Below are 24,814 nucleotides of genomic sequence, written 5' to 3' on the forward strand. Positions count from 1 at the left end.
TCAGCAGCAGGGACAGCAGTCAGGATTTCCTTTCATTCTGGTCCAGACCAGAGCTTCCTCCATTTCCCCCTCCCCCCTGAACTAGGATGGTCGTACATGTGCCTTGGGTGGTAGCCTGCTGACCCTTAGGCTACTCACCCACGATTACAGCCACCAATGAGAGCCGCAAGCCACCAGAGAAAGCAGCTTTTATTGATGAGTTATCTCCAGAAACCAGAAAGACTATGTACCCACTTTTGGTCCCCCCCATCCCTCTAGACCTCGCAGTGCTCCACCTAGGGAAGGGATATAAATTGCCTCTTGGTTTTTCAAGGCCGTAGTCTTTCCTCTTCCTGTGTAGCCCAACTTAAGAAATTCAGCAGCAGTGCTGTTTTTTTCAGCAGTGTCTGCTGCAGCTACTTAGTAACAATTATGGGTGAAGAGGTATGAAGGGAAGCAGTTAGATGAGTAAGAAGAATGATGCACAGGAAAACAGGAACAGTAGCCTATCAAAGGTCCCTCTGTCCTGCCTCAGTGGCTTGATCCTTCATTGGCTGCATTTCTCTTTATGCTGAATCACTCCCTTCTGAATCAGATCGGGGATTTCCACTGCCAGCCATGGACCCAGCTGCAATACAAGGGAGACCCTGTGAGATTACTACCAGCCAGTCAATGCCTTGTATTCCACCAGAAGCTCCTTCCTAGAGATAGTCTGGGAGAACAGACCCAAAGGAAAACACTGTTATTCCAGGTTTACTCTCACTGTTCTTATATCGCTCAGGACCAAACCCCTTCCCCTCTTATACACCAGATACTCCAAACTTACCCCTAGAGCCATGAGATGAGCTAGTCCAAACTTAGGCACATTCCTGGCCCACAAAGGCTTAAAGTGATCAGTCAGGCATATTTTGCCACCCCTATGAGAGGAACAAGATCAGAAGGTGTTGACATGCAAGGTACACCACAAAGCAAAGCAGATTCTTGAGAGCACAGGAAGACTACTGGGGATCAGAACTGAGAACGAGGTCATCTAAGTGCTTTGCCCAGGCTTGGCAGAGGGAGATGTAGAATTTCTCTAGGCCGGCAGACTCTGGGGAAATTTCTGCCTTGGAGAGTTCTTCACCAAGGCCTTCTTTGACCTTTTCCCATCTCCTGTTAAGTCCTACCTGTACATCTTTGCTGTTTTTCCATCTAGTTCAGGTACTGCAATTTCTGGAGCAGTAGTGGGATATGTGATAGGAATCTGGAAGAATTACAAGGCTTTAATATGACAGAAGCAGAATAGAAAGGAACTAATCTAATCAGATATACACATTTCTTGGTTGAAATGAAAGGTGCTGCAAACTCCCCCAAGCAGCAGTTACATAGCAGGGTTCTGGACATGGAGATGAGTAATTAAAACCTGTGCTTGTTTCAAACGTCATTAAGATTTTCCCTCCCATTTAAAAAGTTTTCTTTGGTCCCTCCAAGAAAGGTTAGCTTGTTAACAATCACCTAATCCATCATCCTCAACTAACCTCCATTAACTACCACTCCATTATACTCACGTCAAACTCGATGTCAAACTCATATTTGAGGAGGTCATGGATGTACCAGCATTTTCCAAACCACCTATAACAGAAACCAAACCTCAGTCCAATTTTCCCATTGTTCTAATACTCATACGACATCTTTTTGGCTTAGGTGACCAGCCTGGGAGACCCATAGGTTGGGAATTGGGAACTCTGGAGTTGTGGGAGTGAAGACTAGAAGGGGGCAGGAAAGGCCTGAGAGTGGGTTCTGGGACACCGGAATGCTTAAGCTAGGTAAGATCCCCACCGCCACAACTCCCGAGAGGGTCTGCCTACCGAGTCCCTTCCTTGTTGGACTCCAGTCGGAACCAGTCATTGTCCGCATTCTTGTTGTTCTCCACATACTAAAAGCAGAAAATGAGGTTTTTGAGGGGGGAATTGGAGCCAAGGGCAGTACGCCTTCCCTCAAAAGAAGTGTGATTAGTATGTTTACCCAACTTAGTATGTTTACTCTCTTTACCCAACTTTTCTGACATAAGTTGAAGTCAAAGCCATATTGGTAAGTAGGGCACTTGTGCAGAAGAGAGAATAGAACGCTTGGGTTCTACTCAATTTAACAGGCACAAAAAACTTTATGATGTTGCCTGGCTTTTCTTCTCACTTCTGACAATCTCAGCGACAACTCATTTTATGGCATATTCCTTCCCAAGACTTCATTTTGTCCTGATTCTGACTAGCACTCATATGCTGATGACTTCTAAATCTTTATCTTTAAACTAGAGCTTTTCCCAGAGCTTCAAAGTCTACATCCAAATGTATATTGAAACTTCTACCTCCATTCCACAGGTGCAATTCAAACTTGGCAGTGCCACTTTCCCCCTAGTCCTTCAGACTTGTTTCTCCACAGCACCAATCTCCATTGGCAGTATTAGCGTGCAGTCACCCACGCTAAAAATCTGGAAATCATCCTTAAGTCTCCTTCCCCTTTACAAACCAATCTTTTATGATATCCTGCTGATTTTACCTTCTGAATATCCTTCAAGTCTACCTCTCCTCTCTTTACCATAACTGCTGAATTTATATTATCACTTTTCTTTTGCCTGGATTAATGACAGCCTCCAAACTTCAGCCTTAGCCCTGCCAATTCTGTTTTCCTCTCTTCTGCCAGTGATTGATTTAAACCCAAATCTCATCATGTTAACATCCTCTGCTTAACATCCTTTAAAGGTATCCCAAGGCCTCCAAGATAGAATTCAAGTGCTCCAATCTATTTATTGTCTTATCTACCACTCCCTGACACACCCTGATGCTCTAACAACTCTGAACTACTTGTGTTTCTTCATATAGGTCATGTGTTTCTAGCTTCCATAACTTTGCTCATGCTGTTCCTTTTGCCTTGAATGTTCTTCTCTTATGCTCGTTTTTTATAAGGCTAACTTATGTTTACTCTTTCAGTCTCAGCTCAAGCATTGCCTCTTCTAAAAGCCTTCCCTGACCAAACCCAGGCTAGATTTAGGTATCTCACCTCCTGCTTCAAAACATCCTAGCAATTTCTCAGATTCCTTCTCCCTCTTTCTCCACCTTATGTATTATAATAATATGTTTCTGTCTATCGGTAGGCTCCACTTTATGCGGCTTTGGATACCCTTCCTAGGTACCAGATGTACATTATTTTTTAAATTTATTTTTTAGTGAATACATGCACCAGGAAACCTTTGAAACAGACAGAGACCACCGCAAGAAGTCAAATTTTTTCCACAGAACGGAGATTAGCTGAGAAAACGGTTCATTCCTAACTGAGCTGAGCTCCTCATCTCTCTGCAACTAATACCTACTTTAATTTTTCGCTCTAATATGTATTCCTACCTTAGGACAAGTGAAAGAGCGGAGGGACTCAGGCCCGGACTTAGGGCTCTAAGAAATCCTTAAGACCACCTCCCCTACATCCAGGAGAGCAATCACCTGGAGCCAGAAAGACACGTCATTTTCCTGGGCCGCGTATCCCTAAAATAACTGCTGCTTTCAGGAAGAAAATCTGGCCCCACTGTAGTTCCTAGCTTGAGTATCTTCTGCCTCCTGCCCACCGCGGCTCCTTAAGTCCCCCAGCCTCGAAGTCATCCAGTATCTTTGAATTTTTAAGTTAAACTTTAAAACCGGAAGTGGATTCCACACGGAGCCTATTCCGATGGACACCTGATTGCCCGCAAACCTTTTACGACACGGTTGACAGTAGAAGCACAACTAACCCGTATAAGAGACTGATATTCCTCCTTGAGTCTCTGCACCCACAACTCCCGATCTCGAGGTCCGGCGTTGGTCTTCAGCACCGGGATCTCAGACACGACACGCCGGGTGGCCTCGTCCGCCATCTTAGACCAGGGCACAAGAGAAATACGGAAGTGGTATTACCTGTAGTTTACATTCAGGGCGCCTCCATCTTTACTATGGGAAGATGGGGAGTGGCTGCCTTAAAACTTCGCTGAATACGATCTTTATTTTCTAGTAACGAAGACAAATTTGTCACCGGATCACCTGCTTGTGGGCGCAACGAGGAGGAAAGAATGGAAACGGATGACTCTGTCCTGAATATGGCACCTATCATTTAACTGCAGATTGCTCAAAGGGTGACTTCCGCTCATGCTCAGAGACGTAATCTCAGAAAACCCTTCTGGACACTTGAAGAATTGTTAGAATTCAGGCAGTTTTAGGCGCTCTTCTGGTTCCTGTCATCCTAAAATGCGCGAGTCACCTGTTTCAGCTTTGATTAAACTTCCTTAACTTCCTTGTAGTTAGGCTGAGGTAGCAGGGAGCCACTGTAGTCTTCCATTCAGTTCAGTTCATTTCTGTCGCTTAGTCGTGTCCGACTCTGCGACCCCATGGACGGGAGCATGCCAGGCCTCCCTGTCCATCACCAACTCCTGGAGCTTACTCAAACTCATGTCCATTAAGTTGATGATGCCATCCAACTATCTCATCCTCTGTTGTCCCCTTCTCCTCCCGCTTTCGATCATTCCCAGCATCAGGGTCTTTTCAATTGAGTCAGTTTTTCGCATCAGGTGGCCAAAGTATTGGAGTTTCAGCTTCAGCATCAGTCCTTCCAATGAATATTCAGGACTGATTTCCTTTAGGATGGACTGGTTTGATCTCCTTGCAGACCAAGGGATTCCCAAGAGTCCTCTCCAACACCACAGTTCAAAAGCATCAAAAGTCATCCATTAGGAAGGTATTAAACTTCTGAAACTTATTGGAAACCATGGAGAATCAAAGTATATACAGTCTCAGGCCGAAAGAGTTAACACAATTGAATTAGAGAATTCTTAATAAATGCCAAAATTGTTGAAAGGCCGCTAGAAAACTTGCCTTCGTCTAGCCTAGTCATTTTTGGGTATGAAATTAACAAATCTAGGAGGGAATCATGTCTCTTATCTCCAGTGCATGGCACACAGTAGGTACCCAGTAATCCTTTTTCAGAATTTTGTATCTTCCAGTTGGTTTTTAAACAGAAGCACATTATTTTTGGCCTTAACTTACATGTCTTGTTTGCAGCGTTAATCACTGCAACCTTTAGCTGTAATTTTGGATCAAATCCTATTAATCATGAAATTCTATAGTTTATCTACAAATTTAATTTCTTATGGCTGAAACCTCCAGTACAATGCTGAGAGCAGACACCCTTTTCTTGTTCTGATTTCAGGGAGGAAAGCACTGTCTTTCTTTTTTAAGTATGCTATTCTCTATAGGCTTCTCATGGGTGCCCTTTATCAGGTTAAGGAAGTTCCCTTCTCTTCCTAGTGCTGAAGGTTTTTATCATGAATGGGAGTGTTCCCCCCTCCCTGAATGCTTTTTCTTTATTCACTGAGATGATGATGTAATTTTTTTCTTTTATTAGCATGCAATATGTTTCTTTAAAATATTGGATATTGGATAAGGCTAAGGCAAAGCTTTGTAGTATCTCACTAGAGTTTTCTCTCCTAGAGAAATAAAGATTTATTCCATTTTGAGTGTGGGCTTTGTGGTGTGGTGGAAAGCAGAGATTTGGAATGAGGCGTGCAATTTGATTGTCATAAGAATTTGGAGGAGGAGGAGAAATAGGGAAATGTAGGTCAAATTGGGTGCACAGTGTTATAAAAAGAATACATTCTGAGGATTTAATGTACAGCTGGCTCAGCAGTAAATCCACCTGCAATGCAGGAGACTCAGGTTTAATCCCTGGGTCAGGAAGATCCCCTGGAGAAGGAAATAGCAACCCACTCCAGTATTCTTGCCTGGGAAATCCCATGGATAGAGGAGCCTGGTGGCTACAGTCCACAGGGTCACAAGAGTTGGACACAACTTAGTGACTAGACTGCCGCCACCACCACCACATGGTGACTATAGATGGGCTTTCTCTAGTTGTGGTGTGTGGGTGAGCAAGAGCTACTTTCTGTTGTGGTGCATGGGCTTCTCACTGTGGTGGCTTCTCTTGTGGAGCACAGGCTCTAGGTGCAGTGGCTTCAGAAATCATAGTATGTGAGCTCAGTAGTTGTGGCACGTGGATTTTAGTTGCTCCATGGCATGTGGAATCTTCCCACACCAGGGATTGAACCCATGCATTGCAGGCAGATTCTTATCCACTGTACCACCAGGGAAGTCCAGTCTTAAACGTTCTTAACCACACATGTGTTGACTATGTGAAGTGATGGATATGGATATTGATTTTGGTAATCATTCGTATATGTGCTCACACGTGCAGATGTATTCACCACATATATATGATAGATACATGCAGATGTATATCAAGCCACGATTTTAAAAATATATATTTGTCAATTATTCCTCAGTAAAGTAGGGGAGGGCCAGACTTTGATGAATTACTTTATCTCTGTGAGCTGCACGTCCTCACCTATGAAAGGATAGTAGTGTTTATAGGGCGATTTTAACTATATATACGAGCTTTTCATTTTTATTTTACTTATTTTTATTTATTTGTGCATTTATGGAGTTCTTACTACATTCAGGCATTGGAAATACAGTAGTGCATAAGGCAGGCAGAGTACTTGCCCTGAAGGAAATTGTCCTAAAACAGCTATAAGAAGGAATTGGACAGAAATGACTGGAAACTTCAATTCTGGGAAGTGTACTGACATCAGACCATGGTTTTGATGGATAGTACTGTTGGGTACACGAGGGTGCCCCTGAAAGTAGTTGAAAATCCCATTGTCAGTCATCATGGAGAAAAGTAGCCCTAGGGACAAAAGGAGAAATATTGTATTAGGGAAATAAACTTTGGACTAGGGGAGGAATTTAAATTTTTCCTCATTCTGATTTTAAAGGGGTTAGTCTGGACTCTAATATTCTCAGAGAATATAGCTCAGAATGGTGAGGAGAGGGTACCACCATATAGAGGATCAGTATAGATAGCATATTCAAAAGCAGAGACATTACTTTGCCAACAAAGGTTTGTCTAGTCAAGGCTATGGTTTTTCCTGTGGTCATGTATGGATGTGAGAGTTGGACTGTGAAGAAGGCTGAGCGCCGAAGAATTGATGCTTTTGAACTGTGGTGTTGGAAAAGACTCTTGAGAGTCCCTTGGACTGCAAGGAGATCCAACCAGTCCATTCTGAAGGAAATCAGCCCTGGGATTTCTTTGGAAGGAATGATGCTAAAGCTGAAACTCCAGTACTTTGGCCACCTCATGTGAAGAGTTGACTCATTGGAAAAGACTCTGATTCTGGGAGGGATTGGGGGGCAGGAAGAGAAGGGGAGGACAGAGGATGAGATGGCTGGATGGCATCACTGACTCGATAGACATGAGTCATGGTGAACTCTGGGAGTTGGTGATGGACAGGGAGGCCTGGCGTGCTGCGATTCATGGGGTCGCAAAGAGTCGGACACGACTGAGCGACTGATCTGATCTGATAGATGGGTAACCAGTTCGGAAAACTTTTTTCCTTTTGTTATTGCCTTTAATTATTCTGGAGACTTCAGCAAAGAATTCTTATAACACTGAAGAGAACTTGGTGGAGAGAATGATTTAAAAAAAAAAAATTTTATACAATGCTTACAATGTGCTAGGAACTGTCCTAAACATTAAAAAAAAAATTAGATCCTTTAGTTCTGGCAACAATCTTAATAGTTACTTCATTAGCTTCATTTACATTTGAAGAAACTGAAGTTGGGCTCAATGAAAGAAACCCCTATATCACACAGCCGCTAAATGGTAGAATTGGCATTCAGTCCCAAGCACAGTTTGGCTCTAGAGATCACATCCACAACCAGCTTTCTACCGTTTCTGGGCCAATGTGAAATTAGTAGCAGTGATCTGAGGGGTCAGAGTTCGTATTAGAGGGCTATTCATCACCCTTAAAGGGCAGACAGTTATCAAAACACAAAGAGAGACTGCAGAAACAAACAGTAGAGCTGCAGAAACATAAATGGGACAACCAGCCCCCTCCCTGGAATGGGCTGAAGTGTGCACAGGACTCTGAGGTGTTAATGTCACCCCTAGAGATTATAGAACTATGGACTTTGAGTTCAAAGCAAGATATTGGCAAGGGTTGGGGGTGTCAGAGGATTTGGTTAATAAAGATGAAAATACATATTCTTTGGGGAGGAGAAATTAATAAGTAGTCAATTACCATACAATAAATCTCTATTCTGGACATGTACCAGTACAGTCCAAGTACATATGCCTGAGAGAATCAGGTAAGGCTGATAGTACTTGAACTGGATCCCTTAGGATGAGCATATTGAATATGCAGAAAAGGAGAGAACAGGGTAAATGTGACATTCTAGGCAGAAAGAAGAGCATTCTGGAAGTCAGGAAGTCATGAAGGAATAAAGTAGTAATATTAAGGACAGCAGATATCCAGATCGTTGTTTATAAGAGAAGACGGAAGAAAGCGCCTAGCAGGACTTAATTATATGCAATATGCTATATAGAAACATTTATAAAATAAGCATAAAATCACAAAATTATACACAGATGTAGCTTCAAAATACTTACAAATACATGCACCTGCTCAAAATTCAAAAGGTAGAAAATGCTATAGAGTGCAACGTAAGCCTGTAATGTAATGTAATGTGAATGTGAGTCTCCCTCTAATCCCATTCCTTGGCTACTTAGTCCTCTTCCCCGGGGCTCTCCTCTCGAACTAGCTCTCTGTATATCCTTCCAGATATACTCTGTGCACTTACACATATACACACATATACCTTCTTTGAAAACTCTTTATATAAGTCATAGCATCCTGTTCAAATTTCTGCTCTTTTTTCATTGAGTAAATATCTTGGAGGCTGTTCTATATTAATACATAATTAAACTACCTCATTCTTCCCACCCCGACTCTTTCTTCTTTTGTAGATGCATCCCATTGTATGAATCTACCATAATTTCTTCAGCAAGACCCTCAGGAGGTATATTTAAATTGTCTTTTGCTATTTATTACAAACAGTACTGCAGTTAATAGCTTTGTCTACTCATCACTTTGTACACATGTAATAAATACCTAGATATAGTACTGTTGCCTCAAAAGATTTGTGCTTTTTAAAATTTGTTAAATATTGCCTCTATAAAAGGCAATTTGTTAAAAATTGTCCTCTATAAAAATTAAACCAATTTGTATCACTACTAGCAATATATGAAATGACAAGTTTCCCCTCCTTAAAAAAAAAAAAAAATCAGTGTTAACAACAGAGTTCTTTTTGCCAATTTCATGACTGAAGTAGAATCTCAAGACAATTTTAGAGTCTGTTTCTCATTCTGAGTAAGGTTGAATATTTTTTTCATAGGTTTAGGATTCATTTGCATTTCATTTTCTATAAATTCTTATATGCTTTGCTCCTTTTAAATTGTCATTTGTTTTTTCTTACTGATTTTATGAGTTTTTTAAAAATATATATTAAAGAGATTAGTCATTTGTGATGAATTATAAATATTTTCCTCAGTTTGTCTTAGTTTTTGTTCATAGTATTTCTAACCATGTAGAAAATTTTTTTCCCCACAGTCTTTTTTTGCTTAAAATTTCTGGTATTGAGTCACCACAACAGTCTATATTACTTTTTAAAAATTATCCCATGTTTTCCTCTAGTACTGTTTCTCTTAAAATGAAAATGGCTTTGTTTGTTCTAGCTTATTTAAACAATACAGAAAAATAAATTCAAAATTCTACCCCATATTAAAAAAAAAGCCTGCTATCATTTTAAGTACACATCCTTCCAGACATCTCTATACAGACATTTTTCTTTGTTTGGTTTTAATTTACTGTTATATAGGTGCTTAAGATGGATGCAAAGCTTTTGAACTTTCAGTTTTTCTTTTTTCCTAATATGTTCATTTAAGACTATACATTTCCCTATAAGCATAGCTTTAGTCACATCCACATTGTGTATGTAGTGTTTTTATTATCATTCAGTTCAAGTTATTTTCTAACTCCAACTGTGATTTTTTTGGGGGAGGTTACTTAGAAGTACTGTATTTCATAACTTATAGGTACTTTTTTGTTACTGATCTGTATCTTAACTGCAAGTCAAGAAACATACTTTGTATCACTTCAAAACTTTAAAATTTGTTGAGATTTGCCTTATGGCAGTATAGGGTAGGGCTTCCCAGGTGACTCAGTGGTGGTGAAGAATCCACCAGCCAATGCAGGAGCCTCAGGAGATGTGGGCTTCATCCCTGGGTTCAAAAGATCCCCTGGAAGAGAAAATGGCAACCCATTCCAGTATTCTGACTGGGATAATTCCATAGACAGAGGAGTTTTCCATGAGGTTGCAAAGAGTTGGATATGACTGAGCATACACTATATGGTCAATTTTCAAAATGTCCCAAGTGTGCTTGAAAAAAATCTGTAATTTGCAGTTCTGGAGTATAGTGGCTGTATATGTATATTTATACTTGTTGAGTTAAATTTGCTACTCATGTTATTTAAGTTTTTATTGGTTCTGAAAGAGGTTTGCTCTATCAGTGAGTAAGAGCAGTGTGTTAAATCTGTTATGATAGTGAATTCGTGTATTTTTTCCTTGTACCTCTGTCACTCTATATATTTTCAAGTTAACTTCATACTTAAATGCAACTTTAAAACTTCCAGGTATATTCAGATCAGATCAGATGAGTCGCTCAGTCACGTCCGACTCTTTGCGACCCCATGAAACGCAGCACGCCAGGCCTCCCTGTCCATCACCAACTCCCAGAGTTCACTAAGACTCACGTTCATCAAGTCAGTGATGCCATGAGCCATCTCATCCTCTGTCCTCCCCTTCTCCTCCTGCCCCCAATCCCTCCCAACATCAGAGTCTTTTCCAATGAGTCAACTCTTCACGTGAGGTGGCCAAAGTACTGGAGTTTTAGCTTTAGCATCATTCCTTCCAAAGAAATCCCAGGGCTGATCTCCTTTAGAATGGACTGGTTGGATCTCCTTGCAGTCCAAGGGACTCTCAAGAGTCTTTTCCAACACCACAGTTCAAAAGCATCAATTCTTCGGCACTCAGCCTTCTTCATAGTCCAACTCTCACATCCATACATGACCACAGGAAAAACCATAGCCTTGACTAGACGGACCTTTGTTGGAAAAGTAATGTCTCTGCTTTTGAATATGCTATCTAGGTTGGTCATAACTTTCCTTCCAAGGAGTAAGCGTCTTTTAATTTCATGGCTGCAGTCACCATCTGCAGTGATTTTGGAGCCCAGAAAAGTAAAGTCTGACACTGTTTCCACTGTTTCCCCATCTATTTCCCATGAAGTGAGGGGACCGGATGCCATGATCTTCGTTTTCTGAATGTTGAGCTTTAAGCCAACTTTTTCACTCTCCACTTTCACCTTCATCAAGAGGCTTTTTAGTTCCGCTTCACTTTCTGCCATAAGGGTGGTGTCATCTGCATATCTGAGTTTATTGATATTTCTCCCGGCAATCTTGATCCCAGCTTGTGTTTCTTCCAGTCCAGTGTTTCTCGTGATGTACTCTGCATATAAGTTAAATAAACAGGGTGACAATATACAGCCTTGACATACTCCTTTTCCTATTTGGAACCAGTCTCTTGTTCCATGTCCAGTTCTAACTGTTGCTTCCTGACCTGCATACAAATTTCTCAAGAGGCAGATCAGGTGGTCTGGTATTCCCAAGTCTTTCAGAATTTTCCAGTTTATTGTGATCCACACAGTCAAAGGCTTTGGCATAGTCAATAAAGCAGAAATAGATGTTTTTCTGGAACTCTCTTGCTTTTTCCACGATCCAGCGGATGTTGGCAATTTGATCTCTGGTTCCTCTGCCTTTTCTGGAATGTCAGGTCCATGAATCAAGGCAAATTGGAAGTGGTCAAACAAGAGATGGCAAGAGTGAATGTCGACATTCTAGGAATCAGCAAACTGAAATGGACTGGAATGGGTGAATTTAACTCAGATGACCATTATATCTACTACTGCGGGCAGGAATCCTTCAGAAGAAATGGAGTAGTCATCACGGTAAACAAAAGAGTCCGAAATGCAGTACTTGGATGCAATCTCAAAAACGACAGAATGACCTCTATTCATTTCCAAGGCAAACCATTCAATATCACAGTAATCCAAGTCTATGCCCCAACCAGTAACGTTGAAGAAGCTGAAGTTGAACGGTTGTATGAAGACCTACAAGACCTTTTAGAACTAACACCCAAAAAATATGTCCTTTTCATTATAGCGGACTGGAACGCAAAAGTAGGAAGTCAAGAAACACCTGGGGTAACAGGCAACTTTGGCCTTGGAATACGGAATGAAGCAGGGCAAAGACTAATAGAGTTTTGCCAAGAAAATGCACTGGTCATAACAAACACCCTCTTCCAACAACACAAGAGAAGACTCTATACATGGACATCACCAGATGGTCAACACCGTAATCAGATTGGTTATTTTCTTTGCAGCCAAAGGTAGAGAAGCTCTATACAGTCAGCAAAACAAGACCAGGAGCTGACTGTGGCTCAGACCATGAACTCCTTATTGCCAAATTCAGACTTAAATTGAAGAAAGTAGGGAAAACCACTAGACCATTCAGGTATGACCTAAATCAAATCCCTTATGATTATACAGTGGAAGTGAGAAATAGATTTAAGGGCCTAGATCTGATAGATAGAGTGCCTGATGAGCTATGGAATGAGGTTCGTGACATTGTACAGGAGACAGGGGTCAAGACCATTCCCATGGAAAAGAAATGCAAAAAAGCAAAATGGCTGTCTGGGGAGGCCTTACAAATAGCTGTGAAAAGAAGAGAAGCAAAAAGCAAAGGAGAAAAGGAAAGATATAAGTGTCTGAATGCAGAGTTCCAAAGAATAGCAAGAAGAGATAAGAAAGCCTTCTTCAGCAATCAATGCAAAGAAATAGAGGAAAACAACAAAATGGGAAAGACTAGGGATCTCTTCAATAAAATCAGAGCTACCAAAGGAACATTTCACGCAAAGATGAGCTCGATAAAGGACAGAAATGGTATGGACCTAACAGAAGCAGAAGATATTAAGAAGAGATGGCAAGAATACAGAGAAGAAGTGTACAAAAAAGATCTTCACGACCCAGATAATCACGATGGTGTGATCACTGACCTAGAGCCAGACATCCTGGAATGTGAAGTCAAGTGGGCCTTAGAAAGCATCACTACGAGCAAAGCTAGTGGAGGTGATGGAATTCCAGTTGAGCTATTCCAAATCCTGAAAGATGATGCTGTGAAAGTGCTGCACTCAATATGCCAGCAAATTTGGAAAACTCAGCAGTGGCCACAGGACTGGAAAAGGTCAGTTTTCATTCCAATCCCAAAGAAAGGCAATGCCAAAGAATGCTCAAACTACCGCACAATTGCACTCATCTCACACGCTAGTAAAGTAATGCTCAAAATTCTCCAAGCCAGGCTTCAGCAATAGGTGAACCGTGAACTTCCTGATGTTCAAGCTGGTTTTAGAAAAGGCAGAGGAACCAGAGATCAAATTGCCAACATCCGCTGGATCGTGGAAAAAGCAAGAGAGTTCCAGAAAAACATCTATTTCTGTTTTATTGACTATGCCAAAGCCTTTGACTGTGTGGATCACAATAAACTGGAAAATTCTGAAAGACTTGGGAATACCAGACCACCTGATCTGCCTCTTGAGAAATTTGTATGCAGGTCAGGAAGCAATAGTTAGAACTGGACATGGAACAAGAGACTGGTTCCAAATAGGAAAGGGAGTATGTCAAGGCTGTATATTGTCACCTTGTTTATTTAACTTATATGCAGAGTACATCACGAGAAACGCTGGACTGGAAGAAACACAAGCTGGGATCAAGATTGCCGGGAGAAATATCAATAAACTCAGATATGCAGATGACACCACCCTTATGGCAGAAAGTGAAGCGGAACTAAAAAGCCTCTTGATGAAGGTGAAAGTGGAGAGTGAAAAAGTTGGCTTAAAGCTCAACATTCAGAAAACGAAGATCATGGCATCCGGTCCCCTCACTTCATGGGAAATAGATGGGGAAACAGTGGAAACAGTGTCAGACTTTACTTTTCTGGGCTCCAAAATCACTGCAGATGGTGACTGCAGCCATGAAATTAAAAGACGCTTACTCCTTGGAAGGAAAGTTATGACCAACCTAGATAGCATATTCAAAAGCAGAGACATTACTTTTCCAACAAAGGTCCGTCTAGTCAAGGCTATGGTTTTTCCTGTGGTCATGTATGGATGTGGTCGTGTATGGATGGACTGTGAAGAAGGCTGAGCGCTGAAGAATTGATGCTTTTGAACTGTGGTGTTGGAGAAGACTCTTGAGAGTCCCCTGGACTGCAAGGAGATCCAACCAGTCCATTCCATCCTGAAGGAGATCAGCCCTGGGATTTCTTTGGAAGGAATAATGCTAAAGCTGAAACTCCAGTACTTTGGCCACCTCATGCGAAGAGTTGACTCATTGGAAAAGACTCTGATGTTGGGAGGGATTGGGGGCAGGAGGAGAAGGGGACGACAGAGGATGAGATAGCTGGATGGCATCACTGACTCGATGGACGTGAGTCTCAGTGAACTCCGGGAATTGGTGATGGACAGGGAGGCCTCGAGTGCTGCAATTCATGGGGTCGCAAAGAGTTGGACACGACTGAGCGACTGATCTGATCTGATCTGCATTCTTCAGACCACCTTTGCGGAAAACAATTTCACTTACAAAATATTTCTGATTTCTAGAATACCATGCGTCCAGGCCCTGAACTCATTTAAAATGCTGAGAATCCTGTTATCATTTTAGCTAATCATCAGTGAAATTATAACTAACAAAAAGAATTTTCCTAACTCATTTTACCTCATTTCTTCATGTTTTCTCCCAAGCTAACTACTTATAAACATTTTTATATAGCCAAAATAATAATGTAATTATCAGTATTGCAGATGATAGCTTATTATATATATATAATCATGAAAATAAACTTTAAAATTACTACAAGTAATAGAATTTAGTAAACTGATTGGAAGAGGAACTATCATGCAGAAATAAATATCCTTTATATATAAACAATAAACAAAACATATAATTTAAGAAAGACCCAATTGCAACAAATCAGATAAAATGCCTAGGAATAACCAAAAAGAATGAGCAGGATCTGCATAAATGAAATTTTCTTTCCCCCACACTTCAAGGCTTGCAGGATCTTAGTTCCCCAACCAGGAGTTGAACCTGTGCCCTTGGCAGTGAAAGTGCAGAGTCCTTACAACTGTACTGCCAGGAAATTCCTAGTATGAAGGAAATTTTAGAATGCTACCCACATAAAAGAAAACTGGGTCAAATGGAAAGTAACATCATGTTCTTGGAGAGAGAGAATATGTAATGATGTCAATTTCCCAATGTTATCTATAAATTTAACATCTAGATAAAAATGTCAGCAAGATTTTTAAACAAATTAATTTTAACTCACATGGAAAAATAAGGAAAAAAGTGAAAGGGACATTCTGAAAAAGATAAGTAATGACTAAAAGTTAACCCAAATATTAACATGTATTGTAAAGCTACAATAATTAGAACAGTGGGTTAATGCCCTGTGAATAAGTCAACTGAGGAAAACAAGTGGAAGACCCAAATACATAAGAAAATTTTGCATTGATAAATGTGTCACTTTAGAGCATTGGAAATATTATACATACCCTTTAAAATTAATTCCACATGCATTAATAGCAAATCATAATTAACATAAGATACTAGAAACTAAAACATGATATGATACACAAAAGGTTGAAGGTAAAAGAATGGGAAAAGATATATTGTGGAAAAATAAACCAAAAGGAAATTATATAACAGATGTAATAGGCTTGAAAGCAAAAGCATTACTAGAAATAAACAAGAACACTTCACTTGAGTAAGTCTAATATACCTGGATTTAAGCATTAATTTACTAGCGTGTGAGATGAGTGCAATTGTGCGGTAGTTTGAGCATTCTTTGGCATTGCCTTTCTTTGGGATTGGAATGAAAACTGACCTTTTCCAGTCCTGTGGCCACTGCTGAGTTTTCCAAATTTGCTGGCATATTGAGTGCAGCACTTTCACAGCATCATCTTTCAGGATTTGGAATAGCTCAACTGGAATTCCATCACCTCCACTAGCTTTGCTCGTAGTGATGCTTTCTAAGGCCCACTTGACTTCACATTCCAGGATGTCTGGCTCTAGGTCAGTGATCACACCATCGTGATTATCTGGGTCGTGAAGATCTTTTTTGTACACTTCTTCTCTGTATTCTTGCCATCTCTTCTTAATATCTTCTGCTTCTGTTAGGTCCATACCATTTCTGTCCTTTATCGAGCTCATCTTTGCGTGAAATGTTCCTTTGGTAGCTCTGATTTTATTGAAGAGATCCCTAGTCTTTCCCATTTTGTTGTTTTCCTCTATTTCTTTGCATTGATTGCTGAAGAAGGCTTTCTTATCTCTTCTTGCTATTCTTTGGAACTCTGCATTCAGACGCTTATATCTTTCCTTTTCTCCTTTGCTTTTTGCTTCTCTTCTTTTCACAGCTATTTGTAAGGCCTCCCCAGACAGCCATTTTGCTTTTTTGCATTTCTTTTCCATGGGAATGGTCTTGACCCCTGTCTCCTGTACAATGTCACGAACCTCATTCCATAGCTCATCAGGCACTCTATCTATCAGATCTAGGCCCTTAAATCTATTTCTCACTTCCACTGTATAATCATAAGGGATTTGATTTAGGTCATACCTGAATGGTCTAGTGGTTTTCCCTACTTTCTTCAATTTAAGTCTGAATTTGGCAATAAGGAGTTCATGGTCTGAGCCACAGTCAGCTCCTGGTCTTGTTTTGCTGACTGTATAGAGCTTCTCTACCTTTGGCTGCAAAGAAAATAACCAATCTGATTACGGTGTTGACCATCTGGTGATGTCCATGTATAGAGTCTTCTCTTGTGTTGTTGGAAGAGGGTGTTTGTTATGACCAGTGCATTTTCTTGGCAAAACTCTATTAGTCTTTGCCCTGCTTCATTCCGTATTCCAAGGCCAAAGTTGCCTGTTACCCCAGGTGTTTCTTGACTTCCTACTTTTGCGTTCCAGTCCGCTATAATGAAAAGGACATATTTTTTGGGTGTTAGTTCTAAAAGGTCTTGTAGGTCTTCATACAACCGTTCAACTTCAGCTTTTTCAACGTTACTGGTTGGGGCATAGACTTGGATTACTGTGATATTGAATGGTTTGCCTTGGAAATGAATAGAGGTCATTCTGTCGTTTTTGAGATTGCATCCAAGTACTGCATTTCGGACTCTTTTGTTGACCATGATGGCCACTCCATTTTTTCTGAGGGATTCCTGCCCGCAGTAGTAGATACAATGGTCATCTGAGTTAAATTCACCCATTCCAGTCCATTTTAGTTCACTGATTCCTAGAATGTCGACGTTCACTCTTGCCATCTCCTGTTTGACCACTTCCAATTTGCCTTGATTCATGGACCTGACATTCCAGGTTCCTATGCAATATTGCTCTTTACAGCATTGGACCTTGCTTCTATCACCAGTCACATCCACATCTGGGTATTGTTTTTGCTTTGGCTCCATCCCTTCATTCTTTCTGGAGTTATTTCTCCACTGATCTCCAGTAGCATATTGGGCACCTACTGACCTGGGGAGTTCCTCTTTCAGTATCCTATCATTTTGCCTTTTCATACTGTTCATGGGGTTCTCAAGGCAAGAATACTGAAGTGGTTTGCCATTCCCTTCTCCAGTGGACCACATATCGCAAATGTCCACATTTTCAAAGAGGGAAATTCTAGATGGTGAATTCTGGAAACTGAAGAATTAAGATTATCGATTATTTTACAATCATAGAACAGTTATTAAAGATTATTTTATAAATGAGAGAAGAAAACAGTGAACCCAGATGCCAACAGTGGTTCACCATGATGCGATTCAGTCGCCCCGGGTGTGACTCTTCCTTGCCTTTGGGCCTCTAGCACATATCCTCTCATTCTAGGATAGTCTTCTGCAAGCAGACTGGCTCCTTTGGGCTCTTTGGGTCTCAGCTTCTGTGCTACCTCCTCAAAGAGAGCTTTCCCTGATCATTCCTTTTCTGTCACAGCAGTCTGTTCTTTTCCTTCATAGCACCTATCTCAATTTAAAATGGTATATTTGCTATTTTCTTTCCTTAGGCAGTCCACCCATGTAAACAATAAACTCCATGAAGACATGGACTATGTCTGTTTGTTCACCACTCTGTATCCTACCCTATATGCCTATAACAGCACTTGACATTAGTAAATGCTTAATGTATATATATTAAGTAAATGACTGGATGACTTTCCTTGTCAGTGTTACTAGACTAGCAGACTAGGGGAACATCACAGAGACACCATATCTTGATTTCAGAAAAAAAAACTAACAGTTTCCTGATATGTTCTTTGAAAAAGATAGTGAATTTGCTAGAATACAGAAATACTTTTATTTGACTGGACAACTGCTGCTGCTGCTGCTGCTAAGTCACTTCAGTCGTGTCTGACTCTGTGCGATCCCATAAATGGCAGCCCACCAGGCTCCCCTGTCCCTGGGATTCTCCAGGCAAGAACACTGGAGTGGGTTGCCATTTCCTTCTCCAATGCATGAAAGTGAAAAGTGAAGTCGCTCAGTCATGTCTGACTCTTAGCGACCCCACGGACCGCAGCCTACCAGGCTCCTCCATCCATGGGATTTTCCAGGCAAGAGTACTGGAGTGGGTTGCCATCACCTTCTCCGAACAACAACTAAAGAGAATTAAATCTCTAATTAGCTGGAGGTTTTGGTAGGACAGGGCTGTTTTTTTGTCATGGCCTGCCTGTAGGATAACCAATGACTTGGAAAAAGTCATCCCCGTGGGAGCAGCAGAGAGCATTAACAAAGAACCTCCCGAATTTCTGAAAACTGGTGAAAACTGTTACATATAAATATTAGGTAACATTTATCTGATGTTTACAATGAGCGAGGCCCTGTGTTGACAGCTCATATATATTATTTAATATAATCTTTAAAACAATGACCTATGACATGAATGTTATTTTATATATATGCTCCTTTTACAGATGAGAAAACAAGCTCAGGGAAGTTAATGGAGTTACCCAAAGTCTTGTTAGTGAAGGTCAGAGGTGGCAAATGAAGGAAACAAGTTAAGGAGAATGTTAGACAGCAAATCCTTAGGATTCAGTAGCTGACTGTGCCCTCTACTCTCCTATTCAGGAGCCAGGAGACACTGGGATTCTAGCTAAAGGCTTACAGCTAGGTTAGAAACTAACCTTTTCTTCTCCTTGGAAGAAAAGCTATGATCAACCTAGACAGCATATTAAAAAGCAGAGACATTACTTTGCCAACAAAGGTCTGTCTAATCAAATGTATGGTTTTTCCAGTAGTCACGTATGGATGTAAGAGTTGGACTATAAAGAAAGCTGAGCACTGAAAAATTGATGCTTATGAACTGTGTGTTGGAGAAGACTCTTGGGGGTTCCTTGGACTCTAAGGAGATCAAACCAGTCAATCCTAAATGAAATAAGTCCTGAATACTCACTGGAAGGACTGATGCTGAAGCTGAAACTGAAACTCCAATACCTTGGCCACCTGATGTGAAGAACTGACTCATTGGAAAAGACCTTGATGCTGGGAAAGACTGAAGGCAGGTGGAGAGGAGATGACAGAGGATGAGATGGTTGAATGGCATCACCAAGTTGATGGACATGAGTTTGCACAAGCTCTGGGAGCTGGTGATGGACAGGGAAACGTGCCATGCTGTAGTCCACTGGGTCACAAAGAGCTGGACACGACTGAGCGACCGAACTAGAAGTACAACTGAAATTAGCTAACATGATGCTTTAGGTGAAGATGAAAATGAGTAATTGGAGCAGCTTAGAGTTAATGGGGAACCAAGAACTAGAGAGGATTGTTGGGTCAGCAAGTCACTGTAGGATAAAGTTCAAGAGTAAAGCCCAGGCAATGACATAGGGATCAGAGTGGGCCTGGAAGCGTCAAGAGTATACTTGTGACAATGGGTTACTAAGAGGGTATAGAATTATTTAAGGAAATGTCTGGCTCAAAAAGAGATTTTAATCTGGCAGAAATGGGAACAGCATAGACTGAGACAAGCAATCTCAATAGAGCATTCAGATTAAGAAAGATGAGAGATCTACTATAATTTTAAGTGGTAGTAACATTGGACTTTGAAAAAAATGTTTTAGTAGGGAGATGATAGTAGCTCTCTGAAGGGCTGACATTTAGCTCTGATGTGTTGATCCAGAGGAAAAAAGACAGGGCCAATAAATGCAAGTTACAAAGAGATTTTTTTTTTTTAAGCACAGAAAAAAAGGCTTTTCTAATCACTGAAAATTACAATGAATTAAGTGCAGGGCATACTGGAAATGGGATCATGTGAAGGTAGCTGAAGGATGTTTGTTTAAAGATTCGAAAGGAAGAAGAGATAATTGTGGGAACAGAGTGTATTGAGAAGTAGAAAAGAATGGAAACCAGGGTCCAGTTGGAGGCTGCTGCTGCTGCTAAGTTGCTTTAGTCGTGTCCGACTCTGTGCAACCCGAGATGGCAGCCCACCAGGCTCCCCCAGCCCTGGGGGCCTGCCTGAAAGCTGGAGGGATGTTCTCTCAGTTGAGGCTCCAAGGAAGAGACAGGGATGAATATAAAGAAAGGGACATGAAAGGAGGAGGAACAAGAGAGTCCTATATAGGGTTCTCAATCTTCTCAGAGAGTTTTTTTGAGTTTTTAGTTGAAGTAAGGAGAGGGTGGGAAAAGAACATTAGACAAGAGATGAAGTTTTTGCTTTAACTGTAGAGATGACATACAGTTCAAGCAAAAGGGAAACAACTGTTTAGCTACAACTAACAGCAACAACAAAAGTGCATCCTGAAGGAAATCAGTCCTGAGTGTTCATTGGAAGGACTGATGCTGAAGCTGAAACTCCAGTACATTGGCCACCTGATGCGAAGAACTGACTCATTGGAAAAGACCCTGATGCTGGGAAAGATTGAAGGTGGGATGAGAAGGGGATGATAGATGATGAGTGGACCTGAGTGAGTAAATTCCGGGAGTTGGTGATGGACAGGGAGGCCTGGTGTGCTGCAGTCCATGGGGTCGCAAAGACTGATATCACTGAGCGACTGAACAAAAAAAAATCTTACTGTTTGAAATATTTCTTTCTCAGTGCTGGGCATAAGTGCCAGTCTCCTTGGTTTGGTTAGCATTTATTCCATTTCACCTCCGGAAATCTACTTAGCTCTCTTCTGTTAAGGGCATTATGATCTTAGCCACTAGACCACCAGGAAAGTCCTGAGGATTCATGTGTGTTTTTGTTTGTTTGTTTTGGGCCATGCAGTGCAGTATGTGGGATATTAAGTTCCCTGACCAAGGATTGAAACTGTGCCCCCTGCAGTGGAAGTGTGGAGTCCTAACCACTAGAACACCAGGGAATTCCCAAGTCTTCATGTTTTAAGAGTGTATTTCCAGCTCCCACCCCCAAAAGTAAACATTCCTACAGTCATGAATGCAGTCATGAATGGACTAATTTAGGAACAGCTGGCCAGGCGATTGTCTCAATGTCTGGAATCTGTAAAATTTAGTTAAGGTTTGGCCCTAGGGAAAAGGATTAGGTATAGTCCTATAGAGGAAGAGGGATTACTTTGCAGGCCTAATGAAGAAAAATTCCAGTCCTTTTCTTTATCTTTCCATTGTGAGTGAAGAGGGTGATAGGTCATCTCCCCAGAGGCTGCACTGAGCAGATAAGACACCACAGCAGTAGAGAAGGCCTCTCTTCTCTAATCCTCTAAATGGGGTTGGCTTAAGTTTGGAAGAGAGATGGGCTCCTGGAAAGGAATTCCCACCATGATGTCAAGATTGCTAGGCATCAAACCACTTCCTAATATGGATAGGGAGAGAATACGATTCAATTGTAAGTAGTGCCTGTCTGTCTCTTTTATGAGCTTATGTGGGTGGGGGCACATCCCCATATCATACATTACAGGTAGCAACCTCTGCCCTGATGACTCTTACTCTAGGAAAAAGAGTAATCTTAAGAAAATGAGGATGGAGTGCAGGCTGTTCACAAGGGAAGAGTTCCAGTATGGGGTGGTGGTGAAGAGGGGAGAGACAGTTTTGGCTTTTTCTAATGGATATCTCTTCCTTTCAACCTTGTAAAGTAGAGACTGTTTATTCTTCCCAATCCTGCAGGAAACGGGGGCAGGGGACCATGCTTCTCCTTAGTTCACCGCTACTTTCAGATGATCATGCTCTCATCCTCTTGTAAAAACTCCTTCTCTGAAGCTTATACCATTTGGCTCTACTGTCCTTTATCCCTCCTGCTTACTGAAAACTCCCGTGCCTATTAAATAATCCCTCTGTGCCAAACTGGGTATGTGTATGTATGTGCTAAGTCACTTAAGTCGTCTGACTCTTTGAGACCCTATGGGCTGTAGCCAGCCAGACTCCTCTGTCCCTGGGATTCTCCAGGCAAGAATACTGGAGTGGGTTGCCATGCCCTCCTCCAGAGGATCTTCTGACCCAGGTTTCTAACTTGTGTCTCTTAGGTCTCCTGCATTGGCAGGCAGGTTCTTTACCACTAGTGCCACCTGGGAAGCCCTCCTATCTGGGTGGCTTTAGGAAAATCCACTTGATCAGTAGTTAGTTCTTGGTCTTCTCAACCTATACTCCTACTTTCAATTCCTTAACTTTACCATTTCTGGCAACACAAGTTTTTCTTGATGGCAGCCTAAGGGCTTTAATAAAGAATGGGAGAGGAAGCATTCTTGATGTGAAAACATTCATGGTGCAAGAATTGGCTGGTGTTTATTTGAAGACGCATTGAAAGACTGGGGTTGTCAGCTGTGACATATAATGATGGAATAGCATAGACGTTGAATTTCAATAATATCTAGTGAAGGTTCAAGATATGGATTTTACCTTTATGCCAAGTTTCCTGGAAACCTGAGTTTGGAGATAGCTTTTAACTTTCCCTGTTAGCTGCCTTGCTGGGGATAGCTGACGCTTTCGACAACTTCTCCTCTTGACACACTCTCTTCCTTCTAATTCTGTGACAACTAGGAACCAGGGTTTTTTCTTCCTCACTGGCTGTTCCTTTCCAAAGATTCTCCAAGGGCTCTTCTACTTACGGCTTCAGTGCTAGACTTCACCAAGGCCTCTGCATAGCCCTCTGCTGCTCTCTGGGGGAGCGTATTCAAATCTATGGCTTCAACAACCACTCTAACGTCCATGATTCAGAATTTCTGGCCTATACATCATTGGAGTTTTTAAAAAGCAGCTTTCTATAAAAGTAATGTATGTTATGTACACAGTAAAACAAATTCAAACAGTAAAAATGAATCTAAAATAAAAAGTATGTTTCATCCCTCCCAAGCCCATTTCATAACTCATTTTTTAATACTTGTATATATATGCGTGTATTCTTTTGCACTTGCTTTTTTTTTTTCCAACTTAATATAACTTTCTCCCATGTTTTAGATTCGTACATTCAACTGTCATTTGGACATTTCTATCTGGCTGTCCCACAGTTATCTAAAATTCCTTCCTTTTCTGTGAAATTCTCCCATATGCTATCCCCTGCTGCTATCCCCTTTTTACCATTAACATTGTGATGAAAATTGTCTTTATACATTGTGCCTTTCTAGTAACTCAATTTACCTCGTTGTTTCTACCCCACCATATTTTTGAAACAGCTTTCTCCACAGTTACTAAATGACTTACTTGTTGCAAAATCCAACGGACACATTGTAGTCCACATCTTAACGCGATTTTTTTTTTTTTTTCCTGCTTTAATACTGACCAATTTCCTTGATATTTCTGGTTTCTTCTTTCTACTTGTCCCTTCTCGGTGTCCTCTTTTTCCCTCTTTCCTCACCTCATCTCTTAAATGCAGGTATTCCTCTTTCTAGGCCATCTTATCCACTTCCATGGTTTCAACAACACACACTAAACTTTCCTTTTGGACTCCCAACCCACATTATGTAACATTCCATTGTCTAACGGATATCCCACAGGCACTTAAAACTCATTCTCTCCCCCACCTTCCCCGACCTCAAATAATGAAAATGGCATCATTAGTCCCTAGGTGCCTAAGCCAGAACACCGAGAAAAACCTTGGATTCCTCCCTCGGCCTCATATCCATTTCCGATCATTCCCACCCTCCCCCGCCACCATCGGTACACACCCTTTTACAGGCCAGACCACTGTGATCTCTCTTCGGGATAAGAGCGTCCTAACCGTTCTTGGGTCTAACTTCGCCCCCTCCAATTCATTCTACCCATTGCTACCCCTGATCTTTTAAAATGCAAATGTATTTGTTTACACCTCAGCTAAGACTCTTCAAAACCTATTCATTATCCTTAGGAAAATAATTTACGTGGCCTTGCGTAAACTAGCCCCTCCCAACCTCACAGAACTCATCTATTTACCCCTCTTTAGCCATACCATACTGCTGGCAGCTCCAGAAGGTACCCAGTCTCCCACCCCCAATTCCCAACAGTCCAGGATTCAGCTCAGGTGACACTTCCTTCAGGAAGCGAGTGCTCAAAAAGCAAGTGCTCAAAGAGTGAAATCCGAGAGGGCAACTGACCAGTGATTTCTGTTCCGGACCTAAGTTTACGGAACGTCCGGGTTATCAGGAAGCTCAGGGCAAAGGTCAAACCCAGACCGTGAACCTTCCCACAAGTTCGTAGGGCAATCGGACCCTCGTAACATTCCGCCCTTCTGCGTCATGGCTGCCAGTCGCAGTCTGTCAGTGGATCTTGAGGTCGACACCAGCCAGCTCGGGTCCCACCAACGTTTCCACACTAGAGAGTGCAACCTCTCACAGGCCTTACTACCGCCCTAAAGCCGTAGAGAAGAAAAACGTGCGTTGCCAGCT

General features: G+C 41.4%; 1 protein-coding gene across 5 annotated transcripts; it reads right to left on the reverse strand.

Annotated features, from left to right (window-relative positions):
- Window positions 1-171: 171 nt before the first annotated feature.
- UFC1 (ubiquitin-fold modifier conjugating enzyme 1) lies at window positions 172-24,540 on the reverse strand. Of its 5 annotated transcripts, none has more exons than XM_027528137.1 (7): window positions 24,524-24,540; window positions 3,737-3,859; window positions 1,827-1,894; window positions 1,527-1,590; window positions 1,146-1,222; window positions 806-896; window positions 172-607 (listed from the first exon to the last, which is right to left on the reverse strand). In XM_027528137.1, the coding sequence occupies exons 2-7, from the start codon at window positions 3,857-3,859 to the stop codon at window positions 527-529; spliced, it is 504 nt and encodes a 167-aa protein (XP_027383938.1). In that variant the 5' UTR covers window positions 24,524-24,540; the 3' UTR covers window positions 172-526. The 5 variants fall into 5 exon arrangements, with proteins under 5 accessions (XP_027383938.1, XP_027383947.1, XP_027383912.1 ...); XM_027528146.1 differs by lacking the exon at window positions 24,524-24,540 and adding an exon at window positions 24,379-24,441 and having other exon boundaries at window positions 172-691; XM_027528111.1 differs by lacking the exon at window positions 24,524-24,540 and adding an exon at window positions 24,379-24,396.
- Window positions 24,541-24,814: the final 274 nt, after the last annotated feature.

Source organism: Bos indicus x Bos taurus, chromosome 3 (genome assembly GCF_003369695.1).
Source record: "Bos indicus x Bos taurus breed Angus x Brahman F1 hybrid chromosome 3, Bos_hybrid_MaternalHap_v2.0, whole genome shotgun sequence".
Classification (NCBI taxonomy): Eukaryota; Metazoa; Chordata; class Mammalia; order Artiodactyla; family Bovidae; genus Bos; species Bos indicus x Bos taurus.

Excerpts from the sequence above, each read along its gene's own strand:
- UFC1 (XM_027528111.1), bottom strand. Across the intron at positions 1,591-1,826 it reads TCCAACAAGGAAGGGACTCG|GTGGTTTGGAAAATGCTGGT; the intron begins GTAGGCAGACCC and ends TTTCTGTTATAG. Across the intron at positions 897-1,145 it reads AAAACAGCAAAGATGTACAG|GGGTGGCAAAATATGCCTGA; the intron begins GTAGGACTTAAC and ends TTCCTCTCATAG.